This window comes from Artibeus jamaicensis, unplaced genomic scaffold (assembly GCF_021234435.1).
Source record: "Artibeus jamaicensis isolate MK-2021 breed Jamaican fruit bat unplaced genomic scaffold, CSHL_Jam_final contig_64, whole genome shotgun sequence".
Classification (NCBI taxonomy): domain Eukaryota; kingdom Metazoa; phylum Chordata; class Mammalia; order Chiroptera; family Phyllostomidae; genus Artibeus; species Artibeus jamaicensis.
The window spans coordinates 1,055,326-1,082,717 of NW_026521911.1; the positions used below are offsets into that span (position 1 = coordinate 1,055,326).

The window sequence follows — 27,392 nt, forward strand, 5'->3', positions numbered from 1 at the left end:
GAAGGGGTGAGAAGAGGGGGTGTCGCTACTTCCGGCCCCCGGCGCGACTCGAGGGCAAAGACTACAAGTCCCAGAATGTCCGCGGCCTTGGAGCCCCGCCCCTGACAAACTACAGCTCCCGATAGGGATTGCAGCAGTGTTTACGTGTTTGGCCAGGGTGTTAGTGGCGTAGGCAGTTACCATGGAGTTGTGCTGGGTAACCTTGAGGTAGTGAGTGGGACGCGGAGGCTGGAGGGGCAGCAACTGCGGGTGAGTCGGGCGGGAAAATGGGAAACTCATTCTAGGGAACAAGAGTTATGTGGAGAGAGGAAGGCCTAAGACTTCCTCCGAGACTGCCTTTCTTGGAGGCCTAAGACTCCCCCCCAAAAAAAAAAAAAAAAAAAACCTTTACCCTCCTTTACAGTGATCATGCTACAACACCTGTATGGGATAGACGGGCGGGAGGGGGAGGGAAGGGCGCTGAGATTCATTTACAGATGACGGGCTGCTTAAAAACCCCATCAGAAATACGGGGCTCCGTACTACAAATGCCTCAACTCCCTGACACCCTGGGAGATCTGAAACACCCTGACATAGGGTTGGTTTTCTTGATGAACTGACACCCTGCGTCTTCAAGATCTGAGAGTAAATCCCAGGCCCTACCTAATACCGCACACGTAAATACTTTATGGGGTTTGTACTAACCCCTGTCCTTCCAAGCAGGAAGATCTCAGGGTAGAGCCTCCTTCTCCGAGTCTCAGCAGGACCTTTCCACACACTTACTAGAGGTCCTGTCCCCAAATTGCCACTTCTCCCTACACCTCCTCCATGGTCTGCTTCTCATAGATGTTAGAGCTTTGTTCCTTTTACAGTCTTCATCGACAGACCTATTACATTTAGTAACTTACCCAGCTCTTTCATATCCAGTGTGTCTTTTGAGCTTTATGAATCAAGGATATTTATCCCCATTTCACAGATTGGAAAACTGAAAGCCAGATGGGCCCAGTGACTTGCCCAAGGCCACACACCAAGTCAGTGACAGCTTGGACTAGACCCCAGTGTGTCAACATCCAGCCAAGTCTCCAACATGAGCCTATAGACTCTCTAAGAACTTGTCCAAAGGAGTAGGAATTGTCCCAGGGAAAAGAAACCTGTATGACCTACCTTGGATTATTTACACTTTAGCCTGAATGAGTTTCAAATACTTCCTTGGAAGTTTAAATAGGAAAGGGAACTCGAGAGACTGAAGGCAACAGAAATCAGCAGGAAGGAAAGTCTGGCTATACAGCACCCATGTCTGATGCTGCCATGATTAGCTGGTTTCTGGCTTTCAATCTAGCTCTGGTGCGGACTGGTCGATGTAATATCTTTGTCCTAGGCCCACTTCCCACCTCACTCTCTATTCTTGTCTTGAGTATTCTCATCCACATCCACAACTTTATTTACCACCTGTGTGCAGATGTAGACAGTGTATATCCCCCACCCAGCTCTCAGCTCGAAGCTCCAGGTCTGTATAGTCAATTGCCATTTCAACAACTCCTTCGGGATATGTCAAAAACAACCCAAACTCAACATGTCTGCATCTGAACTCATAATCTCTGTGTACCGCAAACTTGGATTTTTTTCAGCATTCTCACCTCTATCCACCATTATAGAAGCCAAAAACCCAAATGTTTCCCATCCATCATAAAGTCCTTATAGCTTTACTTCTATAGTCCTAACTACCATCGCATCCTTCCTGCCTTCCCTCCTTGCCATTTTGTGCACTGCAACCAGAGTAATCCTTCAAAAAATGGAAATTTGATGTTGTTCACCTTCCCCAACCCACCCCCATTTAAAAAGTTACCTTGTGGTTTGCTATTGGTCTTAGCATCATCTAACATCTCAGTCTGCCTCGTGCCCACCTTGTATCCCCTCCAGTTATATGGCCTTTTTAAGGTCTTCAAATTTTCCAAGGAACCTCTTACCATACAGCCTATTATTTCTGCTTGAAGTGTTCATCTCCTCCCCTCCACCCATCACTGCAGTTAATTTGTACTTATTTAGTGTCTTATCCTCAGTCTCTTATCCTCAGTCTCTTCTCTAAAAATTCTTCCCTTAAAATAAAATAATAATAATGATTAAAATTTAGCCCTGGCTGGTGTGGCTCAGTGGTTGAGAGCCGGCCTGTGAACCAAAAATTTGCTAGTTTGATTCTCTGTCAGGTCACATGCCTGGGTTACAGGCCAGGTCCCCAGATGAGGGTTTTCGAGAGGCAACCTACTAATGTTTCTCTCACACGTTGATGTTTCTCTCCCTCTCTTTCTCCCTCCCTTCCCGAACTCTGTCTACGAATAAATAAATAAAATCTTTTAAAAAATTAAAATGTAAAAAAAAAAAAAGATTAAAATGTCTTCCCTGACTCCTCAGACCAGGTCAGAGCACTCATTGATAGTAACCTCATGTCCCTCTCCTTTATAGTATTATTCACTGTAGCAATTTTTAATGTTATTTGTTAAGCACCTACTACTTGCCACCACTATAGGGATACAATTATGAGAAAACCATGGTTCCTGTCCTGGTGAAGTTTATGGACACACAGATAGTAAGCAGATCACTCTAGTGTTACGAGCACTACTGTGGCAATAAGAAAAGGGTGTTTTTAGGAAGCCCAGAAGAGAAGCTCCACACCCACGATTTGGGATCTGAGTAGGCTCTTCAGAAAAGATGAAACCCAAGCTGAGTTGTGAAGTAAGAATTAGCGAGGCAAAGGAGGAAATAACTGAATTACAAACAGGAAGAGCTGGCTGTGCAGAGGACTTGAGGCAGTGAGGCAACTTTGAGTACTTGCATTTAGCTGGACTGAAAATTTGGAGGTGAGGGTAGGAGATGGGAGTAAAGAGGTGGGCAGGAGGTAGGTTCAATCTTGGGCCTCCCTTTGACACTTGGAAATACGACTTCCCAGAACACAGATAATTTGGTAGGCTTTTCATGACAGTCTTTGATTTTTCTTCCATCTGTACCCTATAAACAGAAACCTCTCTAGGCCAGGCCATTGAATCTCCTTTCAGATGTCCTTGTCTGATTATTACTCAAAACTGTCTGTGCCGTCATGTTGCTACTTACCTGAGAGAAGGCAGGAATAAGCTATTGACAAATAATAAGCTAATAAACAAATCAAATTGCAATTGTTAGTAATTTCCAAAACCTGAAAACATATCCCTCAACTTGGGATTAGTTAGTTAAATTAAGTAAATAAAGTAATAGGGTACACACAAATTTTATGGAATTCTCTGCAGCTATTAAAACAGTAAGAGTACGACAATTTGGAAAGAAAAAATAGGTTACAAAGGAATAGACAGTATGTGTTTATTTTTACTTTAAAATACACCTAATTTTATTATATATGTATTCTGTGAGATTGTATTCTCAAACTATTAACCATGATTGTTCCTGGAGACCGAGGTGGAGATTCAGGCTTTTAGTTTCTATTTGATGTACTTTTTTCTGTTTGTTGTTTGTGTTCAGTAATCGTGTTGACTTTTTATTTATTTTTATTGTTGTTCAATTACAGTTGTCCCCATTCAGGTTAACTTTCTAAAATTAAAAAAAGGAAAAGAGTAAAAGATACTTCTAATTTGGGGGAAAATCCCAAACAAGTCAGGTATGCCCCTAAGCCTGTCATTGGGCAAGTCAGTCAGCCTGGACAGATGAGGAAGCTGCTGAGATCTGACTAGCTCCTGGTTATGAGGCAGAATCGCAGATGGGAAAGACTAAATCCAAAAACAGCCCCTGGAGTGAGCAAGGCAGCCAGCCTAAAGGCTTTGTCAGTTCCCCCAGCAGTCAGGCTCACTGTGTGACACCTTGATGACACCATTCCTTTTCATTTCTTCTTTTTTCCAGTTACTCATTGGTCCATCAAGCGTTTAGTGAATACCCCTTCTTTGCCAGACTCAATGCAGGGTAGTGGAGGGAAGAGAGAAAAAAGTCTGACTACTACCCCTGCCCTCAAGCTTACAAGAAGGGTGTAAGTACCCTAAGAAGTAGGTTATAAAGATGAGTGTGAGGAGTACAACTGCCTCAATTTATTGAGCACCTGCTGCAAGACATACAATAGCTCTCAAGATAGGGTATGTCTGTTTTACGGTTGAGGAAACAGGCTATGATTAAAATTTTGTTCAGAGTACAGTGGAACCGCTATCACTTAGCTATTGCTGTAAAACAAACCATCCCAAAACATTGTGGCTTAAAGCAATAAGCAATTTTTATTGCTTTCATGTCTCTGAGTCAGCCGCTGGCTTATTCATGTGTCTGCAGTCACGTCTGCATTAGTTAGGTGACTCTCCTCATCTTTACTTGGGGTAGGCTGGCTATAGGCTGGTCTAGGATGGCCTCTGGTGGATCACTGGCTCTCTTTCACATACTTCTCACCTTTCTCACCTGCACGTTTCTCATATCCCCATCAGGCCAGTCATGTTCTCTTGGCACTGGCAAAGAGCAAGAGGGCAAGCAAGCAAGCCCTCTCTTTAAGCTTCATGGTTACCAACATCCCATTGACCTAAGCAAGTCACATGGCTGAGCCCAGCATCAGAGTAGATGGGACTAAAAGAGTAGACCAAAAGGGGTAGAAACGGCGGAGACAATGAATAGAGATCATCGAGGGAATCAATCTACCACCAGATGCAGTGATGAATTTTTTTAGATTCTATTTATTTACTTTTAAAAAGAGGGAAGGGAGGAAGAGAAACATCAATATGTGAGAGAAACATCTACTGGTTGCCTTCTGCACACCCCCATCTGGGGACCTGGCCCACAACCCAGGCATGTGTCCTGACCGGAATCGAACCAGCAACCTTTTGGTTTGCAGGCTGATACTCAGTTCACTGAGCCACATCAGCCAGGGCTGATCAATTTTAATTGGAAAGAAAATCTTCATCGTAAAAGGTAAACAAGAACTGAGCACTGAAAACAGGAGAGTATTCACTAAGTAGGCAACTGTTCTGAACTGGATGCAGGCTGCTTTGCCACAATCAGTAGAAGCCCAGCAAGTCTTTCACATGCTCATGACAGACAGGGTTCTATTATTTGTACCTTGGCTTCATCCCTTCTGGTCAGGCACAGGGCAGCAAGCACTCAACAAATGTTTGCAGTATTGAATTGAATATCTTACTGTGAATGAGGTGTTGACTGAAACAGTTGAACCTTAAAGCCAATTGTTAGATAGAGCAGCTTAGCATCAATACTCCCAAAACAGAAATGTGCTTGGCAGTTTCTCATTCATTCATCTTGCAAACATTTCCTGAGCGCTTGTTGTAAGCCAGGTTCTGGGACAGATGATGAATAAGACACAATACTAACAGCCTGGGCTGCTGTTTAAATGGAGGAGATTAATAACCCTTTTGAAGTGGCAAATTATCCAAATACTTGGGGCTCCATTTTTAATACTAATTTATCCCCTCAGATGCATCTGGAGCCAATGCTACACAAAGTTAGAAGTTCTTAAGAACTGCACTGAAGTTTTCTGATGGACAAGGAGACTAACATTAAAAATCTGCCATTAAGCCCTGGCTGTGTGGCTCAGTTGGTTACAGCATTGTCCTGTAACCAAAAGTTTGCAGGTTTGATTCCCATTCAGGGCTCACACCGAGGTTGTGGGATTTGGTCCCTGGTCCGGGTATGTACAGGGGACAACCAATGTTTCTCTCTCTCTTTGAAAAAAAAAAGCCCTGGCTAATGTGGCTCAGTGGATTGAGTGCTGGCCTGCAAACCAAACGGTCGTAGGTTTGATTCCCAGTCAGGGCACATGACTGGGTTGTGGGCCAGGCCTCCAGTAGGGCGTACATGAGAGGAAAGCATACATCGATATTTCTCTCCCTCTCATATTCCCTCCCTTCTTCTCTCTCTAAAAATAAGTAAATAAATTCTTTAAAAAAATTAAAAAACATTAAAAGTTTAAAAATCAATGGAAAAATGTCCTTGGATGAAGATTAAAATTTTTTTCATCTGCTGTTAAATATTTTAAGCTAAAATTCATGTCCAGCAGTGTAGAACTCTAGGGACCCAACCCAGGTCTTACTTTGAGAAAAGTGTCCAGCCTTGTTCAAAGGCATCCGACCTGTCGTAGATTCTCAAGGGGAATGAGCTTCTGTCTAGGTGAGAACACAAGTCAGGCTCCTCTATTTCTACATAAGAACGATGTGTTCCTTGTTATCTGTCTGTGTATTTGCTATCTAAAAGATTCAGATCTCCCTAATCAACAATCCATGCCCACCTGGTCAGTCCCACACTTAATACGAGTTCAGCTGTTAAGTGACTCAAGCCCACACTTCCCCAAAGCTCAGTTGAGAATGCTTTTTTTCTGAAAGGGAGCCATTCACTTTTCACTCCTCTAAACCAGCGATTTTCACCCAGTGTGCCACAAGAACTTTTAAAACATGCAGCACCTGACTAGTCAGGCGCTGAGTTCTTTTCCCTTAGTTTGTCAAATTAAAAAATGACAACAGCCGAAGTCTTTCTCCCAGGCTTCAGCCCTGCTTCTGGAGATGAAATCATGTGATGCCTGGGATTTGATTCAAAACAATCTGGAAGGTGGGAGTCAATCATTTTGACAAGTCTTCTGAAATGAACAGCTAGCAGGAGCCAAAACCTTTTTCCATTTGGTCTTCTGGCAAAGGCAGAGATCACACCAGCAAAGCTGCTCTACAAAATGTAATGTGCTCACAAGTGCCCTCTAGGGGTTCCTTGGATGAGTATGTATTGGAAGACTTCTGGCTGAACCTGAGTGAAGGAAAAGACGGTCATTTCAGTTTCATAGGAACAGATGCAGGAGTTCTTGAAAGATGATGGATGAGGAAAGATCTATCAAATGAAGATGAGTTCCTGTTGTAGTTGGGCACTCACAAATTAGTTGGGTAGCTATGGACCAGTAGCTGAGACTACTGGCCTCTTCAAATTGCCTTCACGAAGTACATCAGTTGGTCATGGACCAACTCCTACGAAACCATTAAGCAGACACCTTGCACTAGAAAAGAATTTTGTGGAATTAAAAGTTATTGCACCATTTAATCTAACAGTTTGTGATGCTTCGAAGGACAAGACGGATACATCCAAAGATATTTTAAAAACCCTCCTCCCTTGGAAAAGAGATGAGAAAAGATGGTCTTAACCCAAATAAGAGCAAATGTTGCACTAATTCTGAAGAGATCATTCCCAATCACTCTGCCTGGGATGGGCCCCTGCTCCCTTCTCCTTCAAATAACAATCTTCTTCCTGACCAGCGTGGCTCGGTTCAGCGTTCGGCAAAGTGAACGGTTACTGATTCCATCCTCAGAGCGCATTCCTGGGTTGTGGGTTCAGTCCCTGGCCAGGGTGCATATGAGGCAACCAATCGATGTCTCTCACCTTGATGTTTCTTTCCCTCTCCTCCCCTCTCTCTGAAAATAAGTAAAATCTTAAAAAAAACAAATAATTACTTTCAAATAACTGTCCCTGATCAAAGTATGCCTGATAGTAAGAAACCTACACAGATCTTGAACCCTTCAGAGGCTGTTCATGTTGGGTCGTCTTGGAGAAATGGGTCGCATAAATCAAGTGGTGAAATGAGGCTTCTAGTTGCTTCAAGTTCTTCAAAGATATTCTTTTCTAAAAATATATTTTATTGATTATACTGTTACAGTTGACCTATTTTTATCTCCCCTTTATTCCCCTCAGCCCTGCACACCCCCTCCCACCTGCATTCCTGCCCCTTAGTTCATATCCATGGATTGTACCTATAAGTTCTTTGGCTTCTCCATTTCCTATACTATTCTCAACTTGCCCCTGTCTATTTTATGCCATTTATGCTTCTTATTCCTGTATCTTTTCCCCCATTCTCCCCACCCCCTCCCCATTGATAACCCTCCATGTGATCTCCATTTCTGTGATTCTGTTCTTATTGTAGCTGTTTACTTAGTTTGTTTTTGTTTTGTTTTACGTTCAGTTGTTGATAGTGTGAATTTGTAGTCATTTTACTGTTCATATTTTTGATCATCTCCTTTTTCATAGATAAGTCCCTTTAACATTTCATATAATAAGGGCTTGGTGATGATGAACTCCTTTAACTTGACCTTGTCTGAGAAGCACTTTATCTGTCCTTCCATTCTAAATGGTAGCTTTGCTGGATAGGTTAGTCTTGGACATAAGTCCTTGCCTTTCATGACTTTGAATACTTCTTTCCAGCCCCTTCTTGCCTGCAAGATTTCTTTTGAGAAATCAGCTGATAGTCTTATGGGAACTCCTTTGTAGCTGTCTCCTTTTCTCCTGTTGCTGGAGGACTGGACTGCCCAGTCCTCCAGCCGCTGCCTTGCTGCATGTCCTCTCCACCCTGGCTTCCCATCTCCGCCCCTCCTACCAGTCTGAATGAATGTTTCTTCTTTAACTCCTTGGTTGTTGGCTTCCACACAGTTTAATTTTCTAGCAGTTCTCGTTATTTTTTGTTTTTAAACTTGTCATTGTCCTTCTATTGGTTGTACAGGGAGGCAAAGTGCATCTACCTGTGCCTCCATCTTGGCTGGAAGTTCATCAAAGATATTCTTGACAAGGATTCTGGGAAGCTGAAAGTGCCTGAGATAACAGGCAAAGTCATTCCTGTTCTGCAAGCCAAAACAAGGACTAATATTTCAACATTTCCACAATTACGTCTAGAATAAAAGAAGCATATTTATGTCAGGAGTGTCTTTACTCATATAAAAGACTCAGTGGACTCTAACCAAGGTGCCTTGGTGGAACAGTGTTCCGTGATGGATCAAGTTCATCATATGCATAACCATTTGCACCCTTCGTACCTTACTATTCAGAACAATGCCTGGGTCCTGGCTGGTATAGCTCAGTGGATTGAGTGCGGGCCTGTGGACCAGAGTGTCACCACTTCAATTCCCAGTCAGGGCACATGCCTGGGTTGCAGGCCAGATCCCCAGTAAGGGGGCGCTTGAGAGCCAACCACACATTGATATATCCCTCCCTCTCTTTTTCCTTCCCTTCCCCTCTCTCTAAAAATAAATGAATAAAAAAATTAAAAATTATGTCTGGTTCCAACAGAAACCAATGGAAAGGTAGTGACTCAGTGGGTTGACAGGAATAAATGAAGCCTCCAATGGTTCCAGAGTCAAAGATATCCAGGACAGCCCTTTGTCTCATTTCATCAACAATGAATGTCCCTGTCCAGGGTCCTGTCCAGAGCATTATCTCATCTGCTGTTTTGTACTTTGCAGATTTTGAATTTTATTTTTCACAGCATTTGTATTTAAAGAACTTGTCACTTTTTGGAAATGCTCATTGCTGACTTGAATGTTTGTATAAAGCCCTTTGTGTGTGTGTGTGTGTGTGTGTGTGTGTGTGTGTGTGTGTGTGTGTTTAAGGAGTGTTAAGTTGATAGTTTTTACTTTTTTCTTTAAATTGAAAGTAGCCACCTCTTGAAAGTCAACATTAAGCCCCAACACCCAGATTCAAGCAAAACACCTACCTTTATACAGAAATGAAGTCTACTAGTGCCTAATGAAATTATCTTTTAATCTAAGGAAGAGATTCTTTATCAGGCTGTAAGCCAGTGTTAATTATTACTCATGACTTATAAGTGGATACAAGTCACTTTTAATAACCCTTCTTTTTTATTTGAATTTCTAAATAACTGTCAAAATTTTGAAGTTGGTAATCCAAGATATTTGAAGTAGGATGGGGCAGGACAAAAATTCTGTTGAAATGACAAATTAAAAGTATAAATCTGCTCTGGCTTGGATGCCTCAGTGGATTCAATGCCAGCCCATGAACCGAAAGGTCGCTGGTTTGATTCCTGGTCACGGCAGGTGTCTGGGTTATGGGCCAGGTCTCCAGTAGGGGGCATATGAGAGGCAACCATTTGATGTTATCTCACACATTGACGTTTCTCTTTGTCTTTTTCTCCTTCCCTTCTCCTATCTCTAAAAAAAATAAATATCTTTAAAAAAGATTCCATTAAAAAACAAAAACCCCTTCTCTTTATACCTCCTATCTGCCTTTATGTTTTGGCTTTTACTTCATTCTTCATCCAATTTACTTTGCACAATAGTGTTCATGAATCTTATTCATCTTAACTTTGACAGAAGACTGCTAACTAACCCATGTTGATCTGTGGTCTTGTAACTGTCTTCTCTGCCTTTCTTCAAGGATTTTCCTTTTTCCCCAGTGACCACTGTGCTCTCTCTCTAGAGTTCGCCCAGCATATTCCTGTTAGAAGTGGATATGCCTCTTAAGAAGGCTCCCTACTCTCTGTACTGAATGGCTGCTCACCTACGGCCTGGACTCCAGGACCAGCCAGAAAGCCAGTGCTGTTAACATGTCAGTGGGTCTTCAGTTTCATGTGCTGAGCCCCGACTTTTTAAAATAATATCTTTTATTGATTATGCCATTACAGTTGTCCCATTTTCCCCCTTCATTCCCCTCCACCCTGCACACTCCCTCCCGCCCACTTATCCCCCCTTTAGTTAATGTCCATGTGTCATAAGTTCTTTAGCTTCTACATTTCCCACACTACTCTTGCCCTCCCCCTATTTTCTCCCCACCATCCATGCTACTTATTCTCTGTACCTTCTCCCCCCTCCTTCCTCTTCCCACTCCCCTGTTGCTAACCCTCCACGTGATCTCAATTTCTATGGCTCCTCTCCTGTTTTAGCTGTCCGCTTAGGTGTGGTTGTTAATAACTGTGAGTTTGCTGTTTTTTCACTGTTCATCTTTTTTTATCTTCTTTTTCTTAGATAAGTCCCTTAACATTTCATATAATAAGGGCTTGGTGATGATGAACTCCTTGAACTTGACCTTATCTGAGAAGTACTTTATCTGCCCTTCCATTCTAAATGAAAGCTTTGCTGGATAGAGCAATCTTGGATGTAGGCCCTTGCCTTTCATGACTTGGAATACTTCTTTCCAGCCCCTTCTTACCTTTAAGGTCTCTTTTGAGAAATCATCTGACAGTCTGATGGGCACTCCCTTGTAGGTGACTGTCCCCTTATCTCTTGCTGCTTCTAGAATTCTCTCCTTCATTTTAATCTTGGCTAATGTAATTATGATGTGCCTTGGTGTGTGCAACCCAGGCATGTGTCTGAAGGTGGGTCCTCTTTGGGTGCACCTTCTTTGGGACTCTCTGAGCTTCCTGGACTTCCTGGAAGTCTATTTCCTTGGCCAGATTGGGGAAGTTCTCCTTTATTATTTGTTCAGATAAGTTTTCCACTTGTTGCTCTTCCTCTTCCCCTTCTGGTACCCCTGTAATTCAGATGTTGGAATGTTTAAAGATGTCCTAGAGGTTCCTAAGCCTCTCCTCATTTTTTTGAGTTCTTGTTTCTTCATTCTTTTCTGTTTGGTTGTTTCTTTCTTCCTTCTGGTCTACTCCATTGATTTGAGTTCCAGTTTTGTTTCCATCACTATTGGTTTCCTCTGCATTTTCCTTCGTTTCACTTAGTGTAGCCTTCATTTTTTAATCTAATTCGTGACCAAATTCAACCAGTTCTGTGAGCATTCTGATCACCAGTGTTTTGAACTGTGCATCTGATAAGTTGGCTATCTCTTGGTCTCTTAAAAGTATTGGCTCTGGGGCTTCGTTTTTGTCTTCTACTTGAGCCATAATTTTTTTGTGCCTGTTACGTATGAGGGGCAGAACCTTAGGTGTTCACCAGGGTGGGGCAACCCAGTGGCTGGGTTGTGACGCTAAACGTGGGGGCAGGGTCAGAGAGGGAACAATGGTGCTTGCTCTGCTCTCTCTCAGATTTCAGTCCCCTCTGCCACTTCCCACAAGCAAATTGGGCCCTTCTGGTGCTGGTTCCCAGATGGGTAGGCTTGTGTGCATTCTAGCACCCTGTCAGTCTCTCCAACAAACTCTCCTTTGAGGCTAGGAGTCTCTCCCTACACCTTTTCAATTGGTGCTTTAAGGCTTTATTTCCTGGTGCTGGAGCCCTGGGTTGTGTGGTCTGTCTCGCTGCCTGTTTTTGCCTAGTTTACCTGCGTGCAAATGTGTGACCATGGTCAGTCCTGCACCACCTGCACTCCTGGACCCTCCAACCACTGCCTTTCCTGCTTCGATCCCTCCCTCTGCCCGCCACCCCTCTTACCAGTCTGCCTGCCACCCCTCTTACTAGTCTGGTGGAATGGTTGTCGGACTTCTATACAGTTCAGTTTTCTGTCTGTTCTGGTTGTGTTTTTGTTTCTAAATCTTTGTTGCCCTTCATTTTGGTTGTGCAAGGAGGCACAGTGTTTCTACCTATACTTCCATCTTGGCCGGAAGTCTTCAACTTTAAGTATGAGGTCATGTGTTAGTGGGCCTCCATCCTCGGGGAGAAACTTTGGAGAGGCACTCTTTTGTCTCCATTATCACTCAATAAAAGGTGCTTTAGACCCTGGATGTTATCATCTACTCCTTATGTCAAACTTCTGAAATTCACATGATGTTTGGTGAGATGTTGCATATTTCTGTAAAGGGTTGAATTAGAGATCTTAAAAGTGATTTCCGGCCCTGGCTGGTGTAGCTCAGTGGATTGAGTGTGGGCTGTGAATCAAAGGGTCACAGTTTGATTCCCAGTCAGGGCACATGCCTGGGTTGCGGGCTCAGTCCCTATGTGAGAGGCAACCACACATTGATGTTTCTCTCCCTCTCTTTCTCCTTCCCTTCCCCTCTCTCTAAAAATAAAAAAAGAAATAAAATATTTTTTAAAAAGTGATTTCCAGAGGAGACCCATACTGAAAAGCTAGTGGCCGAGGGGACAGGATTAGAAGGAGGAAAGGATGCCTATCTCCATAGAAACAGCCCACAGTCTTTCCCCAGTAAGTTTCACAATTCTGCTAAAGTGGGTCCAGTATAGTTGTGGTTAAGCCTGTGCACAAAAGCATTACCTGTTCTTAGGGTGTGGTGTTCTAACCTAAGTTGACAGACTTTGTGGAACCATCTTAATGGATGTCTGAGGAGTTTGCTATCCTTTCTTTACAGACCCCTGTAGACATCCTTTGGGAGATTTTGCAGTCCAGCATTCATGCTGTTGTCATTCACCTCCTGAAAAGGTTGTACATAGTTGCTGAAGCACAACCTGTGATACTGGGCTAGCTGCCTCTGTCTGGTTTTGTTGTTTCATCAGCCCCATCTTTGTCTGTGAATAACCTGTTTTAAACATCCTTTCCCTGCATTAGAAACTGACAGGAAAAACCTGGCCATTCAAGTCACCAATGCATTTAGATGAATGCCCCAAAGTATGTACTATTTTTATCGAGTTAAGGAGTCTCTGTTCCTTGGACATTTGGTTTAATTCTGAGACTAATATGCAAAAAAAAAAAAAGTTTTGTTCAAAGGATTCAATCTACTTTTTCCATTGCCACTTAGTACACTAGTCAGTTCTCCAGGTTTCCCTAAATTAGCTTGACAGAGTGAGACAAGCAAATGTCTACTGTCACTGGACAGGGGCCTGGCCCTGAGTGGGTCTGCCAAGGGCCAGCCATAGTGCGTGAGTTCTTGACTTCATGTAGGAAATATTTCACAACACAAGTCCAGGTGACTATGAGGGTACGTTTATTAAAGCTGGGGACAGTAAAACAAGGAAGAGCTTAGCGTTGAGGAAGCAACAGTAGAACCTCGGCTGGGCTGTCTTAGCTCCCTGGGAAGTCAGAGAAAAGGGGACTTTGGGGACAGGTTCAAGGAATTAACTTGGGATAAGCTCCCAGCTGCCCATTGCTTTAGAGTTTAGGAGACATGTGCCTGTGAAGAAAGAAGTGGAGGAGGAAGAAGAGAATTGTGTGGGCTGCTCCACAGAGGGACAGCATGCCTTTAAGCTGAGCGGGGTTCTTTGTCGTGAGGCTTTATCTCTCTCTTGCAGGTGGGAACCTTAGGGAAAGTCTCAGGGGATGGTTTCGGTAGAATATTCATTAGTTATCAGGTGTGCCCTTTCAGAGTCATGGTCTCCACTGATTGGTCAGTGACAGGGCAGGAGGTCTTTCCTCATTGCAGTTGGTTCTGGCATCACCCACCTGGTTCTGCTGCTTTTCTGGGCCTGGTGCTGAAACACAACTGAGGCCTTGATGTTATCTCCAGGGAGGAAAGGCCAGGTGAGATCCTTGCTTTCCCAGTGTTGCCCCCTGCCAGACACTTGGGACCTTCTGCCCTGGTGACAGTGTGCACCTGGCTGTAAATTGCTCAGCCACTGTGTTCAGCTGTCTGTCTCAGTTTCCCTGTTCCACTTGCCAAAAAATTTTCCTAACTACTTAACTATCCTGTCTCACCTTCGGAACCACAGCATAGCTAAAATTAGTTGTAGCTGGAATAACTAGCATTGCAGATGTCTAGTTCCCCATGGATAACCCAAGGAGTGAAGGGGCAGTGTTTTGCTTAGGCAAAAAATTAAGACTTGTGTTCCTGCTTTCTTGGCACAAAAGGGTTTAAGTCTGAATGTGTAATGGGAGCATTGCCTTGGCCAAATCAAATGAGTGACAGGTTAACTATAATATGTGGCAATCACATTTCCTTTTTGCTCAAATAATTCTGTTCTTTCCAAGCTTTAACAGCTTAATTAAATCTGTTGGACTGGCGGAGGAGAGAACTGGGTTAACATGATATTCTTTGAGGAGAAAAAAAGCTCCCCCCCCCAAATAAAACCTTATTATCAGGTTTTATGTTCATCTTAAATTACGTTCACCTTATTTTATTATGTTCACCTTAAATTAAAGATTGCAGTGGGTAAAATCTGGAGTTTTAATCTGTTTTTTAAAAGGCATCTCTCGTATTTGGTATTGGCCTCTAAGTCTGGTATTTCATGTGGAATTCTTGATGTATTTTATGTTATGTGCATTTAACTGCCTTCCCAGCTTTCTTCATCCATGATGACATTCTTACCACAGGGATGCTGATAAAGCAGAATAAAAATGGGCTGTTTATATGGTTTACTTATAAGTAAAGAGCCCAAAATAACCTGTCATTTTGCATCTAATGCAAGCCCTGCTCTACTTGAGTTGTTGTCAGGATCAATTATGAAACAAGGTTTGTGTCTCCTCTTTATCATGTTTTTTCTTTCCCCCTTGTAGCCATTGTGTTTAATGTCATTAACAAGAAAAGTTCTTATCAGTGACACACACAAAAAACGACAACAGCCAACACAACAGTAGCCATCTGGTGTAAATGAATCAAACTTACACCTATATTTTTGTTGGATTGGGAAAAAATATTTTTTTGGTGTGGCACAGAATTTTAGTGATTAGTTTTTGTGTGCCATGAGATGAAAAGGGGTGAGATTCACTGCTGTTCACTTGTTAAAAACTCTGTCCTTGCATATGTTAAATCACACACACACACACATTTACTGGAACTGCTATTAAGCTTAAACTGAATTGCAAACTATCAACTCCATAGTTTCTAAGAGAAATTCCATTTTAAGAACATTTGTGAGTTTTTCTGCATACGAACTCTTTGTTTCTTTGAATCAAATGATGAGAGCCACACATCCCAATGTTTTCCTTTTGGCTTTGGCTGCCGGGAATTTCAGAACCACATATAGGCCTAGTTTCCTAATTCTTCAGTACATCTCTTTCTTCCTTTAATTTGGCTTCTAATTTTTCTCTTCCGTGTTTACATTTCCTCTATCTGCACTGTTCAGTATGGTAGCCTTTAGTCACATGTGGCTACTGAACACTGGACAGATAGTTTGTCCAAACTGGGATGTACTACAAGTATAAAATACTTCAATTTTTAACACTGATAATATCTTGGGTGATATTTTACATATATTGGGTTAAATAAAATGTGATTAAATTTAACTTTCCCTGTTGCTTTTCACCTTTCTTTTTATGGCAACTAGAAAATGTAAAATTACATATGCAAAAAAATTATATATGTGGCTTACATTTGTGACATTAGTTATATTTCTGATGGACAGTTATTTCCTACAAATCAACCTGTTAGAGTGTGTTACTGTAAACTACCTCAAATCCCTTTGGGAAGCAGGTGAAATAGTAAATGCAAAGGAGGTGATGGAGGTGGACAAAGTGAGAGAGGGGAAGTTGACATATCCTTGTCCTTGTCAATCCATTTGTCTTGTTTGTGTCATGTATAAAACCCTCCATAAAAGTCTGTTTTCAGCTCTTCTGCCCAGGTGAGCAGTGGTCCCCTGGCTCTGCCCAACCTCTTGAAACTGTTCTCAGCTTTACTTAAGCCAACAAATTGGAAAGGATCCAGTAAGACAATTCATACAACATTGTAAACACTGTAAACCGCTGATAATATTGGGTTCACCCCTCTCGAGGGGTATTTCCATTTTAACAGGGAACAATTCCTGAACCAAAGGAATGAATCCCTGATGGTGGAGTTTTGGGCATCAATAACAGGTGAGTGAGAGGGAGGTAGATGTGTCTGTTTACATACATATGACTGCATCCAGGATGTGGCTGAAAGTAGGGTCTTTGGATGAAAAGGTAGTGGGACTAACAGACAAGCTGAACAGAGAAAATAGCAAATCCTCAGCAGGGTCAGGTCGCAAAAGGCTGTCAGACAAGATCCAGTGCATGCTCTCAGGGGTCTGTTCAGCAATAGAATAGCCCAGTTGATGTCACCAGAGGGTAGATACCAAGACAGTCTCCATGTGACTGTGGAGTAGCAGAAAGGGCCTCAGAATAAAATTCAGGAGACTATGATTGCAGTCCACAACTGACACACACACTGGCTTAACTCTGGGCAAGTATGTTCACCCTGGGGTGTCAGTTTCTTATCTGGGAAGTAGAAATGGGCGTTATAACTATCAATGAGCTCTAAGGGATGTGAAGGTACTCAGAGAAGTAGGAAGTGCCCTACAAATGCAAAGATCACAATTAGTATCTTAAAATAGAAATGGCAAGGCAATTAGCCAGGCAAGTTGGGAGTAGTGGAGGGTAGGGAGCAAGGGTGGGGGCAGTGGGAAAACCTGAGGGCCTATGCTTTTTGTACCTGGAACACCAGTCCTTCTCTGTCCTTCCAGGCTGAACCCGGACTCCCAGGGCCCATGCTTACACCTGACAAATGATGGCCTGAGCTATGAGCAGACAGGACTACATGAACACTTCAGTGCAAGAGCCTCCTCTTGACTACTCCTTCCGAAGCATCCATGTGCTTCAAGGTCAGCCCACAGAAAACAGCACTCCACTCACCATGGTGGCAGGCTGGGTGTGGTCCCCAGGGAGAAATCAGTCTCCTACTTAAAAGCCTGAAGAGATTCTTACCATATGCTGGCAGATTTTTTTTGTTGTATTTCCTGGGAAGATTAGAGGAAAGGAAGGTGGGAATGGTGGTGTATGGCCTTTTAAAAAGCTTGCAGAACCCTGGCTGGGTCACTCAGCTGGTTGTGGTGTCGTCCCACACACCAAAAGCCTGTGAGTTCAATTCTTGGTCAAAGCACATACCTAGGTTGCAGGTTTGATCTCTGGTCGGGACGTTTGTGGGAGACAACTGATCGATGGTTCTCTCTCACATTGACTGTTTCTCTCCGGCCCTGCGTCCTCCCTCTCTAAAAATCAATAAACATATCCTCGGGTGAGAATTTAAAAAATATTATCAGAAAACCTGAAAGGAACCAGGGGACTTTCAGGGTAATTGATCATCTTCAAAAGACAAGCTACAGCAAAAAAAGTCAGGTGAAAGAAAGAAAGCTGGGAAGTCAGTCTGTCAGCCAATCGTTTTATTGTTTTTACGTGGAGACAGGAAAAAACTAACGGAAGGAAAACAGCCTGCAGCAGCTTAGTCTACACGCAGAGTCCTGTCTCCTCAGTCCGGGGACGCAGGCCTGTTCTGATGGATGGTAAAACACGGAGGGTCCTGTTATTAACAAAACTGGCATCTTTCCAGTTTAAATATTTGTTGACATTTTATATTCATTCCAGTCATATCCAAGATGATCCCATCGTCACCCATGCTAATTCCCATTTTATCATCCAGTGTCATTGTAAATGGGAGACTACCACCTCACAGGAGAGGGCACACCAGGACTCTCAGCAATATCATTGTTTTTAAAGATTTTATTTTATTTATTTCCAGAAAGAGTAGAAGGGATGGAGAAAGAAAAGAAACATCAATCAGTTGTCTTGCATGACCTAACCTACAACCCAGGCATGTGACCTAACTGAGAATCAAACCGGAGACCTTTCAGTTTGCAGGCTGGCACTCAATTTACTGAGCCATACCAGCCAGGGTGCAATCTAGTATTACTTTTTAAATTGTATTTCACTGATTATGCTACTACAGTTGTCCTGATTTTCCCTCTTTATCCCCTCCAGCCAGCACCCCTCATCCCTCAGGCAATCCCTACACATTTGTTCATGTCCATGGGTCGTGTGTACATTCTTTGGCTACTCCATTTCCTATACTGTACTTTACACCCCCATGGCTATTCTGCAACTACCTATTTGTGTGTTTTAATCCCCTCACCTCTTTACCCATTCCCCCACACTCCCCACCCATCTGGCAACCATCAAAACACTCTCTGTATGCACGTTTCCATCTCTGTTCTTTTTTACTTTGTTTTTTAGATTCAATTGTTGATATGTATTTATTGCCATTTTATAATTCATAGTTTCAATCTCCTTTTTCTTAAATAAGTCCCTTTAATATTTTAAATAATAATGGCTTGGTGATGATGAACTCCTTTTGTTTTTTTCTTGTCTGGGAAGCTCTTTGTCTGCCCTTTGATTCTCAATCATAGCTGGGTAGAGTAATCTTGGCTGTAGGTCCCTGCCTTACATACTGTTGAACATTTTTTGCCAATTCCTTCTAGCCTGCAAAGTTTCTTTTGAGAAATCAGCTGACAATCTTATGGGAATCCCCCTGTAAGTAACTAACTTCTTTTCTCTTACTGCTTTTAAGATTCTCTCATTATCTTTAACCTCTGGCATTTTAATTATGATGTGTCTTGTGAGGACTACTCTTTGTATCCATTGTGTTTGGGACTCTGTGCTTTCTAGACTTGCCCATCTATTTCCTTCACCAAACTAGGGAAATTTTCTTTCAATATTTTTTCAAATAGAGTTCTAATTTCTTGTTCTTTCTCTTCTCCTTCTGGCATCCCTGTGATACAAATGTTGGACCTCTTGAAGTTGTCCCAGAAGCTGATTATACTACCCTAATTTTTTTGGATTTTTTCTTCTTCTTGTTCTGATTGGTTGTTGTTTTCTTATGTTCCAAATCATTGATTGGATTCTTGGTTTCATCCACTCTACTGTTGTTTCCCTGTAAGTTGTTCTTTATTTAAATTAGTGTATTCTTTGTTTCAGACTGGATCTTTTTTATGCTGCTGAGGTCCTCACTAAGTTCCTTGATAATCCTTATAACCAGTGTTTTGAACTCTGCATCTAACAGATTGCTTATCTACATTTTCTTTGGTTCTTTTTTCTGGAGTTTTGATCTGTTCTTTCATTTGGGCCATGTTTCTTTGTCTCATTTTGGCAGCCTCCCTGTATTTGTTTCTGTGTTTTAGGTAGAGCTGCTTTGACTCTGCATCTTGGCAGTATGCCCTAACATAGTAGGTGTCCTGTATGGTCCAGTAGCACAGGTTCCCTTACCAACCAAGCTAGGTACTCAAGGTGTGCCCTTTGTGTGGGCTGAGTACACCTCCCTCTTGTAGTTGAGACTTGGTTGCTGTTGGCAGATCAATGAGAGGGACGTACCCAGGCCAGTCAGCTGCAAGGATTGGCTGTAACCACTTACCACCACCCTCCACCCTCCACGGAGGATCAGGTGTGCACAGGCAGGGACATGGTCTGTAGCTATCCACTTGGTGCACTGGCCCTGGGGTTTTTAGGGTGGTACAGGTGAAGGTCAGCTCCTACCTGCATTTTGCCTGGAGCCAACCTGCCTGAGCTATAAAGCAATCTGAGATGGCTGCTACCTGTGCAGGGCTTGGAGATTCCCAGGGAAAGCCAAGCTGTCAGTCTAATCTGGCTGCTGCTAGGGCCAGGCCTGGGGCTCACTGAGGCCAGCTGTTTTGTGAGAATTTAGGGAGTTGTGTAGTATGAGCCAAGACCAGCCATTCATGTGGAAAAGCAGCTTGGGTGGGACCATAATTTAGGTGGGGTGGGGTCTCTGGGGATCCCCCAGGCAGGTCAAATAGTATTACCCAGGTTGATGGAGTCTGAGATATGTCACCAGGGGCTTTAGAAAAGGGACAATGGCCTCTGCTCACCTTGATGCCAGACACTTTAGTTTCCCCCTGTATGCCACTGGTGCCTTCCAAGCTGCTAACCCGGTACTGGAGCTCGGAGGCAGTGAGTCTGTGTGTAGATTCTTTAGGAGGACCAGCAGTTTCTTCCACTGACTCAATCCCTGCTAGTTTTTGCAGCCAGAAGTTGTGAGGACTTATCTTTGTGGCACTAGAACCCTGGGCTGAAGGGTTTGGTGTGGGGCTGGGACTCCTTGCTCTGGAGATATCCCTCTCAAATTCTATGCACCACTCGTGGGTGTGGGACCAGCCCATTTTGTGTTTGCGCCCGTTACGTCTGGTTTCTTTAATTCTGTAGTCAGACTTCCATCAGCTTGATTCATGATGGTTCTAAGAAATGGTTATTCTATATTTTAGTTGTAATTTTGATGTTTGTGTGAAGAGGTGAGCCATGTCTGCCTACACCACCATCTTGACTGGAAGACAGTATCATATTCTTAAGGAAATATGTTTATTCCTAAGCAAGGTCTGCTGTTCCTGGCTTTTGTTATCTGGTCTCACAAATGCTTCAGTATATCCGCACTCAGAGAACACAGGCTGGCATCAACATATCTTCCTAGTCCATTAATTGGCTTTGGTTTCTTTTAGGCAGTTGTTGGCCACCTTTATTAAGTTCACGAAACAGGTGAACAGTTATCCAGGTTACTGGATATTACTCGGGTTTAGTGTACTGTGTGTGTCACCAGCAGTCACAATAGTAACTCAAACGTGTTCTTCAGTGAGCACACACCCACCTACCATGATCTTTATTGTGCGTGGTATCACTTCTGATTAAGGAAGTCATGTTTCACAAGGGTTTTAGCTGCATTAGTGGCTACAGACAATATAGCTTAAGTGGCAAAGGAGGAAGGGAAGTGTGGCTCCTACCTACCCTGGGAATTCCCAACTCTGACCAGGGAGCTGTAGTTCACCCTCTATGGAGTCCTCAGAATGAGACTCAAGCTACTGTAATCAAGAATGACTCCACAGCACAAAACAATCAGTACAGATGCCCTGTCAGTCAACAATATTGTTTTGAAGCACCTATTTTTCTTTAAGCATATATATCTGTGTGTGTGTGCATGCCAGGCACAGTGCTCCTTGTTGAGTGCTGGGAGGGGAGAAAGGCACATCTAGGCCCCAAAACGCCAGTCCCCTCAGGTTCCCCAGAGCTTACGGAACACTTGTTTAACATTGGGGTTGGAGGACAGAGTTTGGGGGTACTTGATACACTACTTGCTAATTAATAGATAAATGATAGAACCCGAAATGGCAATGACTTTAGAAGGCATCCAGTCGGTACTCCCTCCAACCCATAGTCCTCTAGCTTCTGCTCGCAAACCTAGTGTTAAGGTAGGTCCTTACTACACACACCTACTCATCCCTTCCATTATGGGGTGGGGAATGACACACGGAAAAAGTTGCACCGGAGCCCTTCAGAGATATGGAGACAGAATCAGGTCTTCCCCAAGTCTTCCTGGAGCTAGACAACCTCCAGTTCTCTAAGTGTTGGTAGTCATGGTCCAGTTTCCAGACCTGCCTTTGCCTAATCTGAACAGTGCAGCTTCGACAGATCTTCAGTGCCCTGGCAGGGGTCCGAAGGGAGCAGCAACCTGTAGCAGCCTGGACCCCTTGCTCTCACCTTGGTAACAGCAACCTTGAGTTTTAGACAATGCCATCCCACCAGTGGCTCTCTCTGAACTTGGTGGCATTCCCCAAGCCGCTGCCTCGTCACACTGGATGCTAGTCCATATGTGGGCTTATTTTGACCTTAGCTTTTATGTATCTTTGTCATTTCATGTCAAAGTTTGCAGTCAGGAGGTAAGAGGTTGGGAGGTAGGATTAGGAGTTTCTTCATTAGCTGGGGTGCTCCAGTAACATTATATCACCTTCTCCCAACCTCATGCTCCAACTGGGGTTCTGCTCACTCTAAGAGAGCCATCTGGTGGATAATGCCTGACATGCAGCTGAGGAGGAGAGGAAGTTAACACTGGCTGGAGGTAAAAGAGGAAGTGTGTCCACTAGGAGCTAAGGGAGGGTGAAGATAAACTGGCCAGATACAACAAGTACTAAATATTTCCTCCCCAAAGGCAGCTTTAGACAAGTGACCAAAGGCACAGGGGCAGTAGGAAAAATAGTCATCTCAGCCTGAGCTGGTGTCCAAGTCTAGCCCTGCTGCTGTGAGCTTGGGCAAGGCCCATCCTCTCTCTGGACCTCATTTGTTAATAGCAGCAGCAACAAAACAGGGAGGGAGCAGGTTGTCCATACAGATGGGTTCTAACATCATTCTATTCCCTGTTCTCACCTGAACTTTCTGAGGGTGTTGTTTACACTACCTACTTATATTTTCTTACCTTCCATTCACTCTTGAACTCACTTCAATCTAGCTTCTATCCCCAGACCCCATTTCACTAAAACAGCCCTCATCTCTCTAAAACTGACTCCTCTAAACTATGGATTCCCTGAGCATCTTTAAAACTATCCTTTCCTGATTCTCCCTGCCCTTCCCTGATTATTCAGTAACTTCTTTAATGGACACCCCTTCCTCCCTGTGCCTCCTACCTCCTTTTACTGTCCCTGAGGACTCTCATCTGTTTCTCTAACACGTTCACTCTCTGCGCTAATATTCTCAACTGTCCCAGATCTTCATACCCAACTGCCTACTTGGCTTCTCCACATTTTTGTACTATAGGAACCGCAGACATGCCAAGGCCAAATCAAACTCATCACCTACCCAGCCATGTTTCTCCTTTTCTTAATTCCATTTCAGATCATAGACATGGCATCTGCCCAGTGGGCCAAACAAGAAACTGGGAAATATTCTGGAATATTATTCTACCCTTACACCCAGTCAACCATCAAGACATGCTGACTGTCCTTCATCTTTTGCTTGGATGATTGAAAGAGCCAAATTGGTCTTCCAGTCCCACCCACTCCCTAAAATGCAGACCCCATACTAAAGCTTCAGAGTGATCTTTTAAAAAAGATTAGAGCCCTGGCTGGTGTAGCTCAGTGGATTGAGCACAAGCATGCGAACCAGACAATTGCGGTTCGATTCCCAGTCAGGGCACATACTGGGGTTGCAGGCAGGTTCCCTGCAGGCCAGTTTCCAGCAGGGGATGCACGAAAGGCAACCATACATTGATGTTTCTCTCCTTCTCTCCTTCACTTCCCCTCTAAAGATAAATAAAATCTTCATTAAAAAAAAGATTAGAATATCTCCTTTGCTCTAAAATCTCCGAATCTCCAGTGGCTTCCCATCACCTCTGACACAGCAAGACGCTCGGCCCAGCATTCAAGGTCCCTTGACTTCTCCTCCCTGCCCCCTTGTGCCACACACACACACACACACACACGCCCATGCTGTCCCATACCTTCAGGCCTTTGCTCTCGCTCCTCTCACCCTTCCCACCCTTCTAATCACTGAGACCCAATTAGGCTTCACCTTCCCTGGGAAACTTCTGTGAGCTCCAGACTGGGTTAGGCACCTCTCTCTCTATTTTTTAAAAAAAGATTTTATTTATTTTTAGAGAGAGGGGAAGGGAGAAAGGGAAACATCAATGTGTGATTGCCTTTCGTGCACCCCTACCTGGGGACCCGAATGCAACCCAGGTGTGTGCCTGACTGCGAATTGAACTGGCAACCCCTTGGTTCGCAGGCCAGCACTCAGTCCACTGAGCCACACCAGCCAGGGCTAAGCGCCCCTCTTCTGAGCTTCTGCAAGTTAAAAAGCATTTATCACATTACGTTGCCAGTTTGTTTCCATCTTGCCCAAATGAGCTCCTCAAAGACACACATCTATTTCGTCCCTGCCCTATTATACTCGTATAGAGCCAGGCACAGTCTCTCATTTTGTTCACACTGTTATGTAGCATCTGGCCCATAGTTGTTCAACATCAATGGGAGAGAGCACATCAGTGTATTACACTCAAGTGAATTCCACAGGCTCTACCAGTGGATAATTCTGGATTTTGTGGTATCATCATCTTGGCTTAAGCCCAACAACTCAAAGTTTCTAGTTTCCTCATCTATGAAATAGGAATGGTTTTGTTCCCTTCTCCCTAACACACATATACAGGGGTGGTACACAGAGGATCCGATGATACAATAGACACAAGAGGAGCATGTGACCCAAACCAAGTATGGGATAGGAAGTGTTTGGCCCTTAGTCCAAGCTTACTGACTTCTGGGGCCTGAGATGGGAGTCTTGAGCTGACAATGGGTAGAGCTGCACTAGACTCAAGCATTGGGCTATGGCCCAACCAGACCCTCTAGCTGGCTGGGGCTGCTTATCCTCTCAGCTCTGTCCCTTCCCATCTCCTGGAGCCAGAAAGGCAAAGGTGATACACCCAGGTATCACTTTGTTCCCACAGATCTGATAAGCGAGGAGCCAAGGACAGGGCTACGACCACTAAGGCACTCAAAGTCGGGGAAGTCACTGACCCAGGCCCTGTGGCTTAACAACAATGTCCTCAACGAGCTGAAAGACTTCAACCAAGTGATTTCGCAGCTGCTGGAGTACCCAGGGAACCTGGCTTGGATTGACCTGTCTTTCAATGATCTGACTTCCATTGACCCTGTGAGCTGCCAGCCCTGGGAATCTAGTCAGGGTGGGTCAGAATCTACGCTGTCCAGCCCCCAGCCTCTCCGCCTCCCACGTTTCATTGAGGAAGCTGTGAGGGAGCACGGACCTGTGCGTGAAGCACATAGCTACCAGCTCAGATGTAGGTTCAAACCCTAGGTTTGCCCCTTACAATTTTGGACAACTTTCCTAACCTCTCCAAAGCCTCAGCTTCTGTCTGAAAAGTGGGGATAATATACCAACGTCATAAAGGTTTTATGAGAATTAAATGAGAATGTATGAAAACCAACTGCCACAGAGAAGGCTGGAGTAAAACCGTAGCTCATTCTAGAATACCTACTGTATCTTGTACTAAGTTCTTCTGTAAAAGAGGTAGGTAGTGGAAGTACAGCCCTTATTTTTCATGCACTCAGACAAGTTTTAAGAAATAAATAAGGGGGTAGAGAAGTATAAGGGGACTAAATGGTAGTGGAAAAAAATATAATCAAGACTATATATTTTTTAAAAGGAAATAAACTGATTAGGTTTGGAAAAAAAAGAAATAAACCTGCCCTGTGCCTCAGTGGGTTGGGCATCATCCCGCGAAGCAAAAGGTTACTGGTTTCATTCTTGGTCAGGGCACAGGCCTGGGTTGCACGTGCAGTCCCTGGTTGGGGTGTGTGAGAGAGGCAATTGATTGTTTCTCCCTTGCAGCGATGGTTCTCTCCCTTCCTGTCTCTCTAAAAATAAATAAAATCTTAAAAAAAAAAAAGAAGAAACAAGAAAGAAAGAAAACTGCTTCCATTTTGACCAGGATCTGTTAGGGGAAGAGCAGCTGGAGCAAGACTAGGAAACTGTTCCCCGGGTGTTGTGATCTAAATTTCACTTCTATTTAAAATTTTATTATTTTTAGAGAAAGGGGAAGGAAGAGAGAAACATCGGCATGCAAGAGCTATATCATAGATGTATTAAACGGTTGCCTCTCACATGCTCCCAAATGGGGACCTGGCCCACAACCCAGCCATGTGCCTTAACTAGGGACCTAACCAGCGACCTTTCAGTTCACAGGCTCGTGCTCAGTCCACTGAGCCACACCAGCCGGGCTCACCTCTATTTTAAAAGCCTCTCTTATACACCTAGCATGATGCTCTGTATCCCTGTCCCTCGTTGTGACAGAACCTTGGGTCACCAAAGGTCTTCAGTGAAAGGGCAGCTAAGGCTCAGGGAAAGGCAGGAGAGCCCAGTCACCTGGCAAGTCAGAGGCAGTGCTAGGACCTCAGCCCATTACCTTCCTGCCCCCAGACCAAAGACCTCTGTGCCAGTGACATGCCCCTGTACCCCTTCAAAGGTAAATGCAAGTAGGCTGGAGCCATCCAGTGTAGCTGGGGATGAGGGGTGGTGGCGGGTGGGAGTGGAGGGCCCGTTGTTCCCCAAACTCTTCTCTGCCCTCCAGTCAGGCCTGAGCATAGCTCCAGAGCCCTGTCCAGCCTGGCTCCGGTTCCCTTCCCCAATAGGTCCTGACAACTTTCTTCAACCTGAGTGTCCTCTACCTCCATGGCAATAGCATCCAGCGCCTAGGAGAGGTGAATAAGCTGGCCATCCTCCCTCGGCTCCGGAGCCTGACACTCCACGGAAACCCCCTGGAGGAAGAGAAGGGGTACAGGTAGGTGCCCCGCCCTGGAGCTGGGCTTACCTAAGGGAAAGGCGGGGAGAGGAAAAAACCCAATACCACCTTCTGCCACGCTTGGGTCAGGGAAGGGAGTACAGACTTTTAATTATTTCCTGCTGTCAGGATAAACTCATCACCCCCATCCCCCCAAACTGTACTCAAGTCCCTCCATTCCCGCAGTCAGGGGAGACAGCAGCAGCTGGTGGTAGGGGAGTGGGGTGCTGGTGGGGGGGCTGGCCCCCAGCCCGAGTCTTCCCCACAGGCAGTATGTGCTGTGCACCCTGCCCCGTATCACCACGTTCGACTTCAGCGGGGTCACCAAAGCAGACCGCACCAATGCTGAAGTGTGGAAACGCCTGAATATCAAGCGCAAGAAGATCCGGATCAAGCATACCGTGCTCTGAGGATGGCAGGACGGCAGCCATCCTGAAGGTTGAGGATGGCCAGTTTGGTTTGACAATAAAGAATTTGAGCTGTTCAGCAGATCAGAAGTCCCTTGAACCACATGAAAATGCCCAACTCAGGCCACTGCCAGCAGCTCTGGTCTCGCTCCACTGAAAGGTGGGCAGTGGAGGGAACGGCCTGTTGGCCTGAGAGACAAAAGACCTGGGCTCACCGCATAGTCCTGGGAAATTTACCTCAACTCTGGGCCTTTTTTACTCCTCTGCTCAGATATCCTGGGATTAAGAACCGCTTCACAGAGCTGCCTCAGAGGCGTCTGTGTTAGGAGGCCAGGAAGATAGGCAGTGATTGCTGAACCCCCCCCCCCATTTCAATCAGACCTGAGCAGTTGCTCTCTCATGTTTCATATGTTGGGATTCTGCTTGACATTTCAGTTGATAAAAAGAATCTTCTGCTCGAAAACATTGGCTTGCTGACCCCCTATCAGGTACTCCTGGTCTGTCTGCACCACCACCACCAATCCCTTTCCGCGCTTTTTAGCAATTTCACTGAGACTGAGGCAGGGCCCTCCTCGACAATGACAGCTGCCTCCATGTTCCCATCACTGGAG

At 44.3% G+C, this 27,392-nt stretch overlaps 1 protein-coding gene and 1 pseudogene across 1 annotated transcript; both read left to right on the plus strand.

The window, feature by feature from the left end:
• Nucleotides 1-171: 171 nt before the first annotated feature.
• Nucleotides 172-27,156, plus strand: LRRC51 (leucine rich repeat containing 51). Its single transcript, XM_037135742.2, has 6 exons — nt 172-249; nt 16,256-16,317; nt 16,944-17,081; nt 24,524-24,729; nt 26,226-26,374; nt 26,643-27,156. Exons 3-6 carry the CDS (start codon nt 17,000-17,002, stop codon nt 26,782-26,784), a joined length of 579 nt encoding a protein of 192 aa, XP_036991637.1. The 5' UTR covers nt 172-249; nt 16,256-16,317; nt 16,944-16,999; the 3' UTR covers nt 26,785-27,156.
• LOC119042113 (S100P-binding protein-like) lies at nt 2,525-10,248 on the plus strand (annotated as a pseudogene).
• Nucleotides 27,157-27,392: the final 236 nt, after the last annotated feature.

Bases quoted from the DNA above. Each gene is read 5' to 3' on its own strand.
- LRRC51 (XM_037135742.2), top strand. From the start codon at position 17,000: ATGAGCAGACAGGACTACATGAACACTTCAGTGCAAGAGCCTCCTCTT. The intron at 24,730-26,225 runs GTGAGCTGCCAG...CTTCCCCAATAG, and splicing joins ATCTGACTTCCATTGACCCT to GTCCTGACAACTTTCTTCAA. The intron at 26,375-26,642 runs GTAGGTGCCCCG...TCTTCCCCACAG, and splicing joins GAGGAAGAGAAGGGGTACAG to GCAGTATGTGCTGTGCACCC.